The sequence below is a fragment of the Homarus americanus genome, unplaced genomic scaffold (assembly GCF_018991925.1).
Source record: "Homarus americanus isolate GMGI-L3 unplaced genomic scaffold, GMGI_Hamer_2.0 scaffold14467, whole genome shotgun sequence".
Taxonomy (NCBI): Eukaryota; Metazoa; Arthropoda; class Malacostraca; order Decapoda; family Nephropidae; genus Homarus; species Homarus americanus.
The window spans coordinates 6828122-6844730 of record NW_024733734.1 but is presented as its reverse complement, the minus strand read 5'-3'; the positions used below and the strand labels follow the sequence as shown (position 1 = coordinate 6844730).

At 41.2% G+C, this 16609-nt stretch overlaps 1 protein-coding gene across 7 annotated transcripts in view; it reads left to right on the top strand.

Annotated features, from left to right (window-relative positions):
• The window catches only part of LOC121869962 (facilitated trehalose transporter Tret1-like), a 33993-nt gene extending 23273 nt beyond the window's left edge, over nt 1-10720 (top strand). For 3 of the 7 annotated variants that reach the window (XM_042371575.1, XM_042371576.1, XM_042371574.1), the window contains exons 2-6: nt 656-968; nt 5490-5606; nt 6503-6632; nt 6945-7127; nt 7730-10720. In XM_042371575.1, coding sequence (XP_042227509.1) covers nt 684-968; nt 5490-5606; nt 6503-6632; nt 6945-7127; nt 7730-8772 — 1758 coding nt within the window. In that variant the 5' untranslated portion in view covers nt 656-683 and the 3' untranslated portion in view covers nt 8773-10720. The other 4 variants (XM_042371581.1, XM_042371577.1, XM_042371578.1 and 1 more) reach the window with 4 other exon arrangements.
• Nucleotides 10721-16609: the final 5889 nt, after the last annotated feature.

The following is a 16609-nucleotide window of genomic DNA, read 5'->3' as shown; positions in this document are numbered from 1 at the left end:
CATATTATGTGGCAGAGGTGAACCAGAAATTCCGTCAAGTTTATTCAGTTGTGGCCACGTGTGGTCGAGGGCGACGTATCTCACATGTGGTGAATCAAAAATTTTCCTCGTGTTGTGAAATCATCCCAAATGCAATAGTTACACTGCACCTCTCCCTGTCTCAGAATGCACTTTTACTTTGCGTCACTTTAGCTCCGTGAATTGCAATCATGGCTGATTTACTTGACTTACTGACTGACTGACCGACTCACAGACTGACTTACTGACTGGCTGACCGACTGTCCAAATGACTGACCAACCTACTAACTAACTAGCCAGCGATGACACAGTTTATGAAGAATCTTGCCGGTTGTAGACTGTATAATTTAGCCTTTAAAGGCTCTAACCTATCTTAACCTAACCTAACCAATAGAACTGGGACCCATTAGTATTGGGGCTAATTGGGACTGGGCCCCATCAGAACTGGGACCCATTAGGTTGGGACTAATTGGGACTAGGACCCATTGGCAACTGTGCACCGATTCTTATAGTTAGGATAATGCCTATCTGGGACAGGGGTCCATTAGACTAGTCTCCTTGTGTGTCACTTGTTTTACTACGGGCGTGCTAGACTGTGACTCCCTGCGTGAAAATTAACTTTTCTTCTGCCTTCCAGACTTGAGCCGAAGACATTAGCAGCAGCCATGGCGAGAGAGGACCTGAAGGAGACGCACCAGGAAACACCCAGCCACCAGGTCAACGGAGGTCACCACGAGGGCACAGAACTGACCCTGTTTATGGACGATAAAGTGTCTGTCAACGTCGTAACGAAATCGAAGGAGAAAGAACCTTTAATGAAGACATCCTCACCAACCCGCAGGACTACCGAGATGACCAGGACGAAGGAGGAACGACCTACATTAGAGTCATCCTCACCAGCCCAGAAGAGACTCCACACCAAGAAAGACTCTCACATTAGGTCATCTTCAGTGGGTAATCTTGGTGACTGGTAGTTATCATAGTTAACCATTGAACATCCTATAATTTAATTCACGTTAATCCAGTCATCAGATTAGACCGTCACGACAAAGACTTATAATATCATAAAAGCTTCAACAGGACACCGCTAAAACCCTATCCAAGTCTAATCTAAATATAATCAGGTCATAGTTAAGTCTCACCACACGCACACTTCCCAGCTAAGGAGGATTCGAATAATGTTTACTGACCATTACATTGTCTTCGTCGTGTGTGTGTGGGAGAAAGACGCTCTGGCTGCCATGTATACACCACGCTAAGTCTATCACCTCCTCCTCTAACAAGTGGCTTTTTTATACTCTCGGGTCTTTTTTTTTTTTATTATTTATTGGGCACTCCCCTACGTCCTTGTGTAAGGTGAAGCGCAGAAACGTTTACAGCGCCCAACAGGGAAGCATGCTATGTTCATGCTTGCCTTTATGTCTCATGAGTTAAGGGCGTAGAAGCCTGAAGAGTCAATGGTTTATGTCATCAAGTTATTGGAAGCTCCAACAACTTCCTGAATACGAATTCGCAACTTTCGACATACACCAGGTACCTACTTTACTGTTAGGTGAACAGGGACTAATGGGGGCTAGGAAGTATGTCCAAACAACTTCCACCGGCCCGGGAATCGAACCCGTGACATCTTGCTTGCGAGGCAAGAGCGATACCGCTTCTATCACCGACCCCCCACCTCTCGGGTCTTGGCAGATTTTACAGATTTTTTTTACAGATTGTCCCGGGAGGGCTAGTTTATTGGGCACCCCCTTACATCCTGTGCAAGGTGAAGCGCAGAAGCGTTTACAGTGCCCAGCTGGGAAGCATGCAGAGTTCATGCTTGCCTTTATGACTCATGCATTAAGGGCGTGGAAGTTGGCCTCCCGGGTTTTCAGACTCCACTTAACCTCGACCCAACCGTCCATTTATCTGCCACCTGAGGATGAAGACAGGAAGAGACCTGTTGAGCTCTTCATTCATACATTTCTATGGTTTTCTTTCCTTCATTTCTATCATTTTATTTTTTTTATTTCTATAATTTTTGTTCTTTTATTTTTATTTTTTTTATTCTTTCACTATATATAATTTTCATTCATTCATTTCTATCATTTCATTTTCATCAATTTCATTCTTTCATTTCTATCATTTTAGTTCTTTCATTTCTATAATTTTCTTTCCTTTATTCAATAAATTTCATGCATTCATTTCTATCATTTTATACTCGTAAATCAGATATTTCCTTTACAACATCGCTATGGCTATTTTGGCAGTTAAATTATTACCAATACAGTCTCTTCTTTATTAAAATTCATCAAGTTATGATCTAAAGATTAGGCACCCCAGCTTATTTGACCTTATGATTAAACACAAAACCCAACACTAGCTTACCCTACTCTACCCCAACCCTCCAGGTAGTGTTTGGGTATTTTAATCGGATGAAATAAACTGGGGTGTCTAATTTTCACATGAACTAGTTTATCTTCTTACTCTTTCTGATAACGTTTTCAGTGTTCAAACATCTCTCTCTCTCTCTCTCTCTCTCTCTCTCTCTCTCTCTCTCTCTCTCTCTCTCACATCTTGATGCGACACCACAATGGTATGAGCGGCAGTGTGTCCTATACATAATGGTACTCAGTCGGTGTAAAATAAGAACGTGTACTCGCGGTAACTCTCGTTCCCATTTTCTTGGCTGCCTTCCTTTCTCGTGCCTGTGCCAATCTATAGCCGGCGGGGTCGGTATCCACTGCCGGATGAAGGAGCTTTTCAACATAAGACGACTCCAGGCATGGACAAGGGTGTCAGCCACTTCCATCACTAAACTTAAGTATGCAGACGACCTCACCCTCGTCCCTAACACTGAACGCGACCTACAGGAGGTCCTGAACACCTACAGTATGCAGACCCATACACACACTTCGGCCGGGAGGTAAACGTACGTACGTCGGACTTAGATTCTTTTTTCAGTTGTTAACGATAACGACGTCAACAACAGTGAGGACCACCAGAATAACTACGGCGTCGTGGGGTGAGGCACAACCTCTCCAACTCTTGATGAAGACGAACTTATAATGTAGCACATAGTGAGGTGGAAGACGGAGATGGCAGCAGGGCAGTGATGTCATGGGGGCAACCATCCACCGGAAACGTCCCACCATGTTGTTAACCTCTACATCCTCCCCCGCACACTCACACACACATGCAGATGGGCGCATGCACACAAACTCATACAAAGCAAGAAACACATATAATCACTCACATATACACTAGGAAGTTGAGGATGGTGTTGGAACAAGTGTCTGATGTGAACAGGATGTGTGAAAATGAGGGATAAGGTAATCCCCTCAGTATGGGGGGTAGGTGTGGCACCCATAGGGGAGGGTGTAAGAGGGAAGGAGTGGTACAGGACGTGGCACTCACTTGGTACAGTGCCAGGGAAGAACACTCATGGGGCCAACATGTTAATTTCCCTCAGTGCGAGTGTGGACGGTGGGTGGATATCAGGTCCCTTGGTCAGCCTCTTGTGGCATTCTACACGGGGAAAACATCGTCGTCAATGGTACACAGGTTACAGTCACCGTCAAACTCGAGTTTATCAATCGAAAAATCCCGCACAAGTTTTCCAGTTTATACAATTAAGTGTTTCTTACGAAGCAAGACTAATTCACAGTAAATAACGAGTATAGCAGCCAAAAACATATTTCACATACAATTCTCAGTTTGCAAATTGTCTAGTTAAGTACAAGGCAAGGTGGATTCACTGTGTAAAAACGAGTGTCAACAGAAAAACAAAAAGAACCTCGACTCTCACATGGTGTCGTGTACGCGATAAAGTGGATTTAACTTATAAGACTAATTTTACGTCACTTGGAAAAATTATATAATTCTCAACTAGTCCAAGAGACCCGTCCCGAGCCTTGTTGTCACCATCTAACTCACCCACCTCTCTTTTGTACCAAGTAGCGTTCCTGGCTTAGTACATTCTCAACCACTCATGGTGTACACACAGCCAAAATATTATCGCATACAGTATATCTAGAATTGGAAAAAACACGTTATCATATGAGAACGCTAACGAGATTACGAGCTCTTTAGATGAACCTGTTGTTGTTTTCATAATACCGAAGTGAAGAAAAATACCAGTTGTGTTGGGACTCTTCAGATGCTAACAGAAGGGAACATGGTAGCCTAGCATCAAATACACTTGTGGTTGTAGTTTATATTTCATTATGATAAGTTATATATTTAGCTTTATTTTTTGAGTGATTATCATCTTATTCTTTAAATTAATTGTGTTGGTCAAAATAATAATATGTATTTACAATTCGTTTTGCTGAAGGTGGAAACTTTCTTCTCGAACTAAACCTTATTGCGGACATTTAGTTGCCACAGTCAGAGAAACGCCAGAACAACCCCTTGTTGGGTCCATAGTTAGGATTTTTTTACTCTCTCAAAGATGCATTTACTAACATTAACTCATTTATAGATACAACATCTAAAATAAAAGTGTCATTGTAACATAATGAATCATGTGTCTCCTGAAATACTGTGCATTGGTCGCGAGTAGTGGAGACAAAGCCGTTGTGCACAATATTACAGTTGAGTTTAAATTCTACCTAGGACCGTTCTGGAAGGTGATGTGGCTGATGAACCAGTCTAACAGTCATAGGATTTTCACTCATACAACTATTTTCTCTGTGATAGTAAGCGGTTCACTGTAGTTTAAATCCACAATTTAGTACACAATTTGTCTCGCCTCTCGTAATGTTGGGGCAGATCGTGTTGAGTTGTCAGTTATGTGTATAAGCTAGGTTGAAAATTTAGTGTCATTAGTATAATTATATGTTAACTTCCAGTAATATAATACGAATATACGATATATGTTTCTCTCTGATCAATATATTAATAATGTCAACCTCATTTATGATACTATCTAACCTAACCTAACCTAGTCTAGTCTAACCTAACCAAACATAATCTAACCTGGTCTATCCTAATCTAACCTCAGGTAACAATCTAACGTAACTTATCCAAGTAAAGTTAACCTAACCCGAGATTACATGAGCTAATATAACTTAGCATAGTGTAATTAATCTAATCTGACCTAACATAAGCTAACTTAACATAGCCAGCTTAACCTAACCTGGCGGAACTTGACATAACATACTCTTATCTAAGCTAATACTACGTAACCAGCAATACTCAAACTTATTCTAACTTAAGCTAATCTAACCTAAGCAAACTAATATAACAAAATCTAACCTAATCTAACTTAATCTAACCTAAGTTAATCTAATCTTAGCTACGTAAATTTAACCTACACCACCTTAATCTAACCAAAGTTAATCTAACCTTAGCTACGTTAATCTAACTTTAACTTATTTAACCTAAACTAATTTATCTAACCTAAACTAACTTAATCCAACCTATTTACCTTTAACTAAATTTAACCCAACATAAGCTAACTTAAACTTTACCTCAGTGTTCCTCCCCAGGGTGACCTAGACAGCGGCAGTGGTGAAGATGAAGGCGGACGAGTCAAGAGTTCCTCATCTCACAAGATAACGGCGGGATGTTACTGTGGCTCCAATGTCGGCCCCTTCGTCAGGCAGGTGAGGGTCGCCTTTTGGTTATACAAGTGAGAGTCGCCTTTTGGTTATACAAGTGAGAGTCGCCCTTTGGTTAATAATAATAATAATGGATGCCCCTCGAAATCGAGGATGGCCGGCCCTAGGGCCACCTAGGCGTGAATTTGTTCAGGTGTAAAAGCTGTCGCCAACACAACAACCACACCCTGAGTTAACGAGCTACATGACCCAGTGTCAAGGAACAGTCCGAGAAGACCGGACAACTCACCAACTGCACTGGAAATCCATTACCCCGGAATACGATCCGCAAATCGATTAACATCCAGGTCCCCAGCTGCTGCTGGGTAAACAGAGGCAAATGGCGTAAAGAAAATTGTCCATAGTTTCACCCTGTCCGGGGATCGAACCCATTGGTTACACAGGTGAGAGTCGCCCTTTTGTCGTCCCCTTTGTCGGACAGGTAAACCATAGTCATCACCCAGTACTGAGTTAGCCAAGCTCATATTTGATCTGCGTTGTAAGTTTATGAGATCCAGTTTTGCTCCGTGGATTACTTTGTTAGTGAAGAGAAGTTTCATCTGACCCAGTGATCTGCTTCTTAGGTGGGTGCTGTCAATTGTGTCTCATCCCCATGATCTATATTAGTAAGTGGGCAATGACCTCTGACCCCTTGACATGTAGTGTGAATGGTTACATACACACTGTAGTTTGACCCCGCGACATGTAGTATAAATGAGTACATACTGTGATCTAACTTCAACTTTCTGTCTTCGTTCCAACGGTGCAGTCCCCGCGACTTAACTCCTTGTTTATGTAATGACTTGTAGTCCCTGTAACCTAGCTTCCTTCTTTCTGTAGTCCATGTAACATCCTTTCGTCTTAGTGTTCAAAGATCTGTAACTAAGGTGTTGTGGTTTCAGCTGACGATGACGGTAGTGAGCTGCCTGGCAGCCCTCAATCTCGGCTTGATCTACGCCTATCCCGCGGTCGCCCTGGCCCGGTGGGAGGAGGCAGGAGTCAACCATACCACTACGGAGATCACCTGGTTCGGTAAGAGAGAGAGAGAGAGAGAGAGAGAGAGAGAGAGAGACAGAGAGAGAAGAGTTCATGTGTGTGTGTGTGTGTGTGTGTGTGTGAAGCTGTGGTTGAGAGAGGGAGTGAGAGAGAGTATATGCATGTGAGTGAGCGGAATTGTGGCTGAGAGAGAGAGGGAGAGATCGTGCATGTATTTACGTGTCTGTACACCATGTAATATTTAGCGAATTTGCAACATACCAAACGAGATGCGAGACAAAAAACTTTGTGTGTGTGTGTGTGTATAAAATCAATGACACTCAACAAGTAACTGTGGCACTGTTGCAGCCTCGACGCCGATGGTGGTGTCGGTGGTGGTGAGTGTGGTGTCCGGGGTGGTGATGGAGAGCCTTGGGGTGCGATGCGGCCTTCTCCTCTGCCTCCCTTTCCTCACTCTCTCCTGGATCATGATCGCCATCACTCACGAATTCTGGGTCCTCCTCCTCGCCCGTGTCATCCAAGGCTTCGTAGGTAAGGCTCCCACGAGGTGCGTAAACGAGGCTGCCAGATGAGTCCATATGTAGGTAAAACTCCAAAGACTTAAATCCTAGCTTTGGTTAGGCCTTCAGGAGGTAAAGCTCTTTGTAAATTAGATCTTAATGATGTAATTTTTAACTCAAGTAAGGCACCACGAATTTCGTCCTACCAGATGCGGCAGGAAGGAAGTGAGGCTTGAAGACGCTGCAGAGTTTTAGAGGTATGACTTCTCGGTCAGTTATCAAGACAACGTACAAGGCCTGTGCCGTGCTACCAAATGGTTTGTTATTCCTTATAAAGGCCATCATGAGGCAACATTACCTTAAAATAATAGTGTACATCTTAAAATATCAAAATAAACATTTATAGAATTCTATATTTGGAGAAAGTTATTCGAAACTCCAAGATAAGGCCCACGAAAAATGGAGCACAGTCACAGGCACATTGGGTAAGGACTTAAACTTAAGTTTCTGCTTGTATAGGTGAAAAAAGAAATCCTCATGTCTAATAACATCAGAATTAAGTAACAATGATTTAGTTGACACAGTGCATGTCTCAGTAACCGTTGAGTAAGTGTGTTTGTGTGTGCATTGCAGCGTCGATGTTCATGGTGGCTATCACAGTGTATCCAGTGGAGGTGAGCGCGGTGCGGTGGCGAGGCATCATGGTTGGTGTGTCTGAGGCCATGGTCATGCTGGGAGCCTTCTTCACCTACCTGGCAGGTCTCGTCCTCTTCCCCTCCACCCTCGCCTACACCTTCGTCGGTGTCACCGTCCCGCAAGTCTTCTGTTTCTACTTCATGAGGGAGTCTCCCCTCTGGTTGACACGACAGGACCGCGATGATGATGCGGCGGTATCCTTAGCCTGCCTGAGGGGCCCCGGCGTCGACATCACCTGGGAACTGGAGCAGATCAAAGCCAACGTGTATAGTGAGAGAATACAGAAACCAAGTGCTTCTGAACAACTCCTACTGCTTAGGAAACCCGTGTATTTGAAGCCAATCCTCTTGTGTGTACTTGTGCTGCTCTTCAAAGAACTAACTGGACAGTTTGCTGCAATGGCTTACGCAGTCAAGATATTCCAAATGGCCGGCTCGACCTTAAACCCGTACTGGTGTGCTGTAGTAATGGGCGCTGTCAGGTTCCTGCCATGCTTCGCATCGTGGGCCCTCATCGAGAGAGTGCCTCGTCGCGTCCTGCTCTGCTCCTGCATGACCATAGCATCCTTCTCCTTGGCAACACTCGGAGCCTTCCTCTGGTTCTGGTCCTGGTCTGATGAAGGTCTCCCTGCCTCGCTAGGCTGGATACCTCTTACCTGTTTATCAGTGTTCACCCTATCGTTTGGGTCTGGCATAGGTCCTACTTCCTGGACCCTGGTGGCTGAACTCATACCCTCGCAGGTCCGTAACGTCGGCGCTGGGATTATCAACTCCTCCTTCAGCTTGTTCCTCTTCCTAGTGGGGCTGACTTTTCCATTTGCTGTAGAATACCTAGGGGTGGGGGCGGTGTACATAGTGTACTCGGTGTGTTCCCTCGTCGGCGTCATCTTCGTGGTGACATGTTTACCAGAGACCAAAGGTAGCACTTTTGACGAGATCCAAATCGCCCTTGACAACAAATGGAACTCAAATGTGGTGTAATCTTACCAGTGATCATAGACATACATTTTTTAGTAGAGTTTATCACCTTACGACCGACCACACTCTATGAAACTACGGGTCAAAGCAATAAAGTGAAGGAAAATCTAGTTCCGGTGTAATGAGATTTACGTAAATGAATTATCAGACACGAATCTTACAGAATAACTCATAATAATCTTTTTGCAGTAATTATTCATAGCGAAAGCACAGCAGTGTACACGCGGTAATTTACACTATTACAGTATGCCTCTTTAAACGGTGTTATACTGTATTTAGATTAAGATTCATTCAAATTACAGAAAGAGTCATGTGTACACTGGTGGTCGGGACTGTATACATCCTCACCACAAATCCTAAATCCTAAAACTATCATTTTCGGACTTAGTATTGAGGTACTGCAGCCTCTCCTCCTCCTCCACCTTCGTCAGTACAATGGCGGATCTCCCTGTGTCTGTATCGCTCAAAAGACCGATCCTCCCTTGGTTCCTCACTACCAGGGAGTGAATCATCGTGCCTTGCCTGATGCTGAACCAACTCACTCTTTTTTTTTATCACCACTACCTAGATACTGTTCCCTGCCTCACCTCTTCCTTCCAGGCAGTGGCCACATTCGAAACAGAACAGCACTACCTTTATACCCTGACCTTCCCTCTCCTTGTTGCTGGTATAAGTCAATCTCCAACTGGTGACACCAAACCTCATTTGTGACACCAAACCTCATTTGTGACACCAAACTTCATCTGTGACACCAAGCCTCATTTGTGACACCAAACTTCATCTGTGACACCAAGCCTCATTTGTGACACCAAACTTCATCTGTGACACCAAGCCTCATTTGTGACACCAAACCTTATTTGAGACACCAAACCTCATTTGTGACACCAAACCTCAGTGGTGTTAAAACAACAATGATTAGCACAACTAGCGATTTATATTATCTTAATTTTCCTCTTAACCTCAAGACCTGATCGGAAGGGTCACGACCTACGAAGTAAGGAGAGCTCTCATAGGTATACTGTAGGTGTACATAAATATAATTTGTACCATAATAACGTAGAGCTAAGTGTGTGTTTGTGTGTCCGTGAGTATGTCGTTATATTGCGATGTGTGTGTGTGTGTGTGTGTGTTTGTCTTGGTGAATATTTTTAAACATATCGTGTGTGTATAGAAGTCAGAATTGTTGATCTTTTTGCTGACATTATTACTATTATAGGAAAGTTATAGTTTTGGATAATTTCCACACTAGAAGGCCATGGAAAAATCCCACGAAAGAATCTTTGCCAATTGGATAGACTTGAGACGGTTAATGAAATCTATTAACATAAAACTTTTTTAATCTTTGGTGTAATAATACCGTATATAATTTGAGTGGTGTATCGTCCACCTATAAATTAATTTCTCTGCGAAAGTGGGTCCCAAATGCCGCTTTGGTACAACAGACTGAATACTAAGCCTTGGTACTCGTACCTCCGCCGCACCACCCTATAGTATTTCTCTACTCGTTTCACTAAAAATACAAAAATCCTAAAGGAAACAGTATGCTCAGTTTCGTAATTCAAAACTTTATTCACACACGTCAACATCTTACTTAACTATCACAGTTTCTGCCTGATCCCTCTTTATACTGTACAAGGCTTTTGCTCATCATGTTTATATCACGTGATATGCTTCAGCCAATGAGGAGTCAGAGTGTTCGCGCCGGAAATGCCCTTTGTTTATATCACTTGATATGCAGCCCATCAGCAGTAAGAGTGACGCTTTGGCAAATGAAACGAACTACATAGAACCAATACAACATTAAAACCCTTGATAGTAGGGAATAAGGGCGTGTGATTTTGGTGAAAACGAGTTTATAAGTAGATGAAAACTTTTAGGAAACTAATCTCTTGGTGCTAGATTCTTGTGGCATAACAAGAAAGTACAATTTTTTTTTTTTTATTGGGCACCCCCCTACATCCTTGTGTCAGGTGAAGCGCAGTAGCCTTTACAGCGCCCAACAGGGAAGCATGCTTAGTTCATGCTTGCCTTATGTCTCATGAGTTAATGACGTAGAAGCCTGAAGAGTCAATGGCTTATGTCTAAGCAAGTTATTGGAAGTTCCAACAACTTGTCCCTGAATACGAATTCGCAACTTTCGACTTACAGCAGGTACCTACTGTGCTGCTAGGTGAACAGGGACGAAGGGGACTAGGAAGAGTGTCCAAACAACTTCTGCTGGCCCGGGAATCGAACCCGTGACATCTTGCTTGCGAGGCAAGAACGGTACCGCTCTACCACCAGCTCCCCAGAAATAATAATCACAAACAAAAGTTATTTTACGTAACTGAGACTCCGAACTCGTGTAGGGAGTCTCCGTCTCTCTGAATAATTTATCTTATTTAACCACATGTAGATGACGCAGTCGTGCCATTGGCTTTGGTGCAGATTCAAAAGAGAGCATACAGGAATTTAAGCTCGTGATTATTCATTACTGGGAATACTGAGAAATTGAACTTTGGAAGAATACACTCTTTATAGAGCCCCTTTGACTGTAGATTATACTAAGATAGTGTGGGGCAATATCTTAGACCCAGAAAGAGGAGTTTAGAAGAAGATGAAGAAGACATTCGGTAATGTAATCTGTTATCATGAAATATTTGTGAACTAACGTACATGCTGGGAAACTGTACAACGCACAGAACTGTACATAACTAAAAACAAAGAAGATATCATTTCATAACGTCCATACACATTACAGCTTAGACCAACTTAGGTTAGTGGATTATCTTAAGTTCGGTTCAATGTGGAAGAGACCAGTGTTGAGATATCTATCTACGTCTTTCCCTATACGCATCACTGTACCAGTTATCTAAGGTATATTTGTATACATATCAAACACGCTTACATTTTCTATTTTTGTATACATAGCTAAGCTTAATATATACATTTATACGCTGTCATACAAGTGCATGTGGCGTAGACAGCTAGTTCACTATTACATTATCCCCCTATCATTTTGAGTACACTCTTAAGAGTTTTATTTTCATATTAAAAATTGTAAAATTTCCTGTTCTTCATGCTCTCCAAAACAGACCTTAAAAGTCTTGTGTAGGGAAATTTATTAACCTCTGATGGGTGAGTTGTCTATTTTTCCATATTAATGTGTGAGTAACTAGTGATGTCGGATATAGACCAGTGTTCAGAAGAGTTCAGAAGGCTTTGGAAGAGCTCAAAAGGGTTCAAAAGTGTTCAATAGTATTCAAAATGGTTCAGAAGTGTTTAAGTTCAGAAGTGTTGAGGACTGTTCAAACGCTTTCACAGGTGTTCAGAACTATTCAAAGAGGTTCAAAAGTGTTCAGAAGTGTTGAAATTAAATCAGAGGCGTTATATAGAGTAGAGAAATATTAAAAACAAATTCAGAGGAGTTCAAAATTTAATTGAGAAGTGCTATAATGAGTTCAGAAATGATCCAAGGAGCTCAGTAATGTTCAGAAGAGATTGGAAATATCAAGGAGTTCAAAAGTGTTCGGACGAGAGAATGGTGAACAAAAGAAGTGCTAGAACTCTTAAACTCAGTAAATGAACTGTAATGCAAATCAGTTAGGCTCCCATGTGATGAACTGATGAACTACAAGGCTCAGTAAGGCTCCTGTGTGATGAACTACAAGGCTCCATAAGGCTCCTCTGTGATAAACTGATGTACAATCTCAGTCAGTAGTCAAGTTCCATATTTTAGACTAGAGTGATTACTGACTGGTGAGATAAGACAGCTAATCTTGACAGTCACTGAATAGACTGGTGTTGGTGTGTTTAGACTGACGGGCATGTTATGGGGAGTATCGAGTCTCAAGTTATAGTGAAGACTCTCTCTGCTCAGGAACAAGTATGACTAAGAACTGACCCACTGGCGGCCCCATCTACTTCATAACTAAGCGTTCAATAAAATCTCTCCTGTGAGCATATTCTGTTTACCCAGGAGCGTGACAGAGACAAACCAATAAAGTAACGACGTCTTTTAACACTGGGGCCTTCATACCGGCTGTAGTGTTGACTGTATAAACAAATACCATCAACACGCAGTTTTGTATCGTAAACAAGTATGATGTGGTGCAACTATAGGGGTTAAAAGGTGTTGTAATGGATATTTGTACTCCAGCAACCAGTCCACCCGTTTGAGTTGTCACGGTTGCGAGAGAGAGATGAAGAGGACGGGATTCATCAGTAAGTCAGTTGGTCTTAAGTTGGGTTTACACTTACTGATCTAAAAAGTTATTTTCAGTCAGTGTCTCAGTCGGTCAGGCTTGGCATATATAGAGCTACCTGAGGCAACTAAGAAGTCTTCACTCAGATACTCCAAAAAAGACTCCAAGTTTGTATTTTCAGAGTCATACGTTCATGTTTTTATCTCATAATTTGAATAAAAGAAGGCATTTGGTTACTACAGTGTCAATACTGTTTTAACGCTATTTTGCCCGCCATCTTTTGCGTCATCTCAAGAACCTTTGAGAACACAGTGTCCAAATCATTAGTCTCAAAGGTTCATTACAGTAACTCTCCCTTGATCAGTTGAGATGGGGTACAATGATGGCCGTTATAATGACGTCGAAATTAAACTGGAGCTCAAATGTAACTACTGTAAATGCGTTCAGTAACTTCTTATATAGTTGTTGAAAAATGTAACGAGTGGGTCTGAGAATGTAGCCTAGTAAAAATGTAATGTAACTCTCACTCACGTCTGTAGTGAAAGTGGGGTCTGAATTAAAAAAAAAATTCCTACAATGAATATTACTTAAACTATAAGAATGTACCAACTAGCTTACTAAAGTTACAAAACAAACATTATATTACTTTAACTAAATTTAACAAAATTTAGGTACAGATCTTAATTTCATTTCTAAGTGACGTTTAGTGAATATGTTTAGTTACAATTACAGTATGATTTTTTTTTTTTAATGCTATATATGTGTTTTAACTTCATACATTAGGAGCGTTCTTATATCTTCAGTAATCAGCAATATTTATCGTACGAACATTTGTGAATCAGTGTTATTTGGTAATGAAGTTGAATAAGGTTGGTGAAAAATGCTGTAGTTGAATTTAAATTTTGCCATTTATATTTGTATGAGTATAAATAAACTCTTGAGAACTAATTTTTATTTTTAAATTTGTATGATTATAAAGAGATATGTTTAAACAGCTGGAAATAAATTGTACATTAATTTTAGTTTGGTGCATTTGTGAACCGTGAACCCGAGTTTAACCTACAAGTCATAGCCAAAATAGTAGATTAAAGGGACCATCTCAAGATTAGACACCCCCTTACGTTAACCTAACCTAATTTGACTTAATCTATTCAACCTAACCTAACCTAACCCCCAGCAGTGTTGCGTACTAGGGTGTTTAATCTTCAGGTCAAACATGCTGTAGAACTAATCTTCAGATGATCCGACTACTGTACTTATTGCTGAAGGACTGAAACACCAACAAAGGCAAATGATCTTTATCAGAGCGTTGAGGCAGCAGATGTGAGAACACTTACAAATCAGTTACCCGAAGATACCGAATAATGAAATGAATATGGATAGATTGATAGATATTCACTAAAATCTTCATACAAATTCACATTGATTCAGCATGGAGGATCTTTTGTATTAGTTTTAGTTAATACAAAAACATTGAGTCGAGGTGGTATGAGCATGTTAAGTGTGTGAAGAAAAACAGGCAAGAGGACAGAAGAGGTAAAGAAAGGAAGATTTCAATAGTTTTATCCTTGAATATATGGAGGGTAAACATTATCCCAGTCACTCAGACTAGAGACGCGTAGTGCTGTATTTTCAGTAGAACTGTAAGAAGCAAGGGTTGTGTTTTAGAGAGGAAGTGTGGCTATCCCAATGGTGTAACGTAGCTGGCAGGCAGATATCCAATAAAAGGTGGAAGCTGAAGAAAACCTGTCTATATATAGTGAACTGTAACCACAACACTTGTCTCCAGACGTTGATGAGGAATACGACCATCTATTTAGCTTAATATATACACTGCTCACGAGGATAACTAAAAACTGATCCACTGTACTATCAAATATCTGAACCTTTCCCAAACACTTCAAGTAATTAAACCTACTGCACCATCATCACCCCACACGCCACCTATGTTTCTGCCGCATCACAAACTTATGTGTATTGTACTGACCACGGTAGTACATGTTAGTTAACGTAAAATCAGACGATTCATATTACGCTCAATAGCCCATAAAACATGTAGCTATAACTTCTTTATTGAGTCCCCCAGTTGAGACATCCATTTTCTCACCCCTTCAGTACGCCTGAATCATCCGTTTTCTCTCATGTACCTCAGAGACTGATATTCCTTAGCATATCATTTCATGTTATGGAATATAAAATTGCAACTGAAGTCGTACATGTTAGATTAAGTAAAATATGCCTGATTACAGATGAAACATTCAAGATCCCTTGTAAGTGATGTTGAAAGCTTCAACTGTATTTACTGTTAGTAAAATTGTCAAATAAGTTAGAGTAGAGTCTGCCAGTAGAAGTGACGAATCCCTGACCTCGCCCGTAGGGACGCCCTGAGTGCCAAACTAAAATTGAAGTTAGATCATTTTGATTCCCAATCATCAGAGAATCTGATGTTTATATTGAAATTATTGTCAGTTTCATATTCTAGAATGTAATTAATATCCTGAAAAGAAAATGCCAGTCTTCTCATCTCCAAGATGTAATGGCAAACTCTCAGTAGGCCCTTGTCTGTATTTTTGATGAGTTCGTAAGAAAAACGTTGTCAGCTTGTGCATTTGACGTCCATTTCAATAGTGGCGGGCAAGCTCAAACTCTAATTTGATTGTAACAATAGATGTAAGAAATTAATCTGACTCATGACACTGATTTTCATAGCCAAATGTACAGCAACTGATTTAAATGGAATGTAGTAATGCGTGAATTGCCCGCTTGGCATGCCTGAGTTGCCAGTTAGCCTCGTATATAAACGCCTGCGCGAGGGACAGAGACACTTGTGACCTTCCCTCATCGTATCTCAGTATGTGATTAATGCCTCACGCCCGCCATATTAAGTCATTTGAACTCAGTTGAATTTTGTGAATATCACTGTTCATTTTTTAACATAAAGAAATTCTAATGTGCCAGCAAGAATTAACGTAACGTAAATATCGTCTGTGCCGTTGCCAGACATATGATTGTGTGTAATTGAGTTTAGACCTCCAAAACAACTTTGTGACACATCCCTCCACTTATCTCAGGCACATTGTGTTGTAGCTGAATACCCACAGCTACTGTGGATCGGTAGCTGCCTATCAGCCAGATGTCTAAGACAGGATGTCTTTAATTGGGCGAGATTAAAACCAAGTAGTAACGCGTCCTGGGAGCTATACCCCTTGAGATGAGCTCTTAAGCCGTGCGTCGGAGTCCAACCAACGCTAATAGCCCACTTCAGTTGTAATAATCACCAGCGAGTAACCCTGGTGTACTAATCTCAGTTATATGTGCAAAGTAATATTGTTGTACATGATTGGATATAATTAACGGAAATATAATTGTCCCAGGTTGACTATGGAAACCATAAATATTGATTTTATCGGAACTGCATTAAAGTTTGTTATATGAGTTGTGAGTTAACCATCAGTGTGTACTTCCAACGGAGATCTGGCACATGTTCCATGCTGTTCATTAATATCTTGGCCATTGACAAGTGTGTAAAATAACCATCTTTATTGTCAAAGAAATAATATAACAGTTGTTTAATGTTGTAACAAATATTCTGAGATCTATTTTGTTACTTATAAAGTAAGACCTAATGGCCCATTCTTGTATGAGTGTGTTTAAAT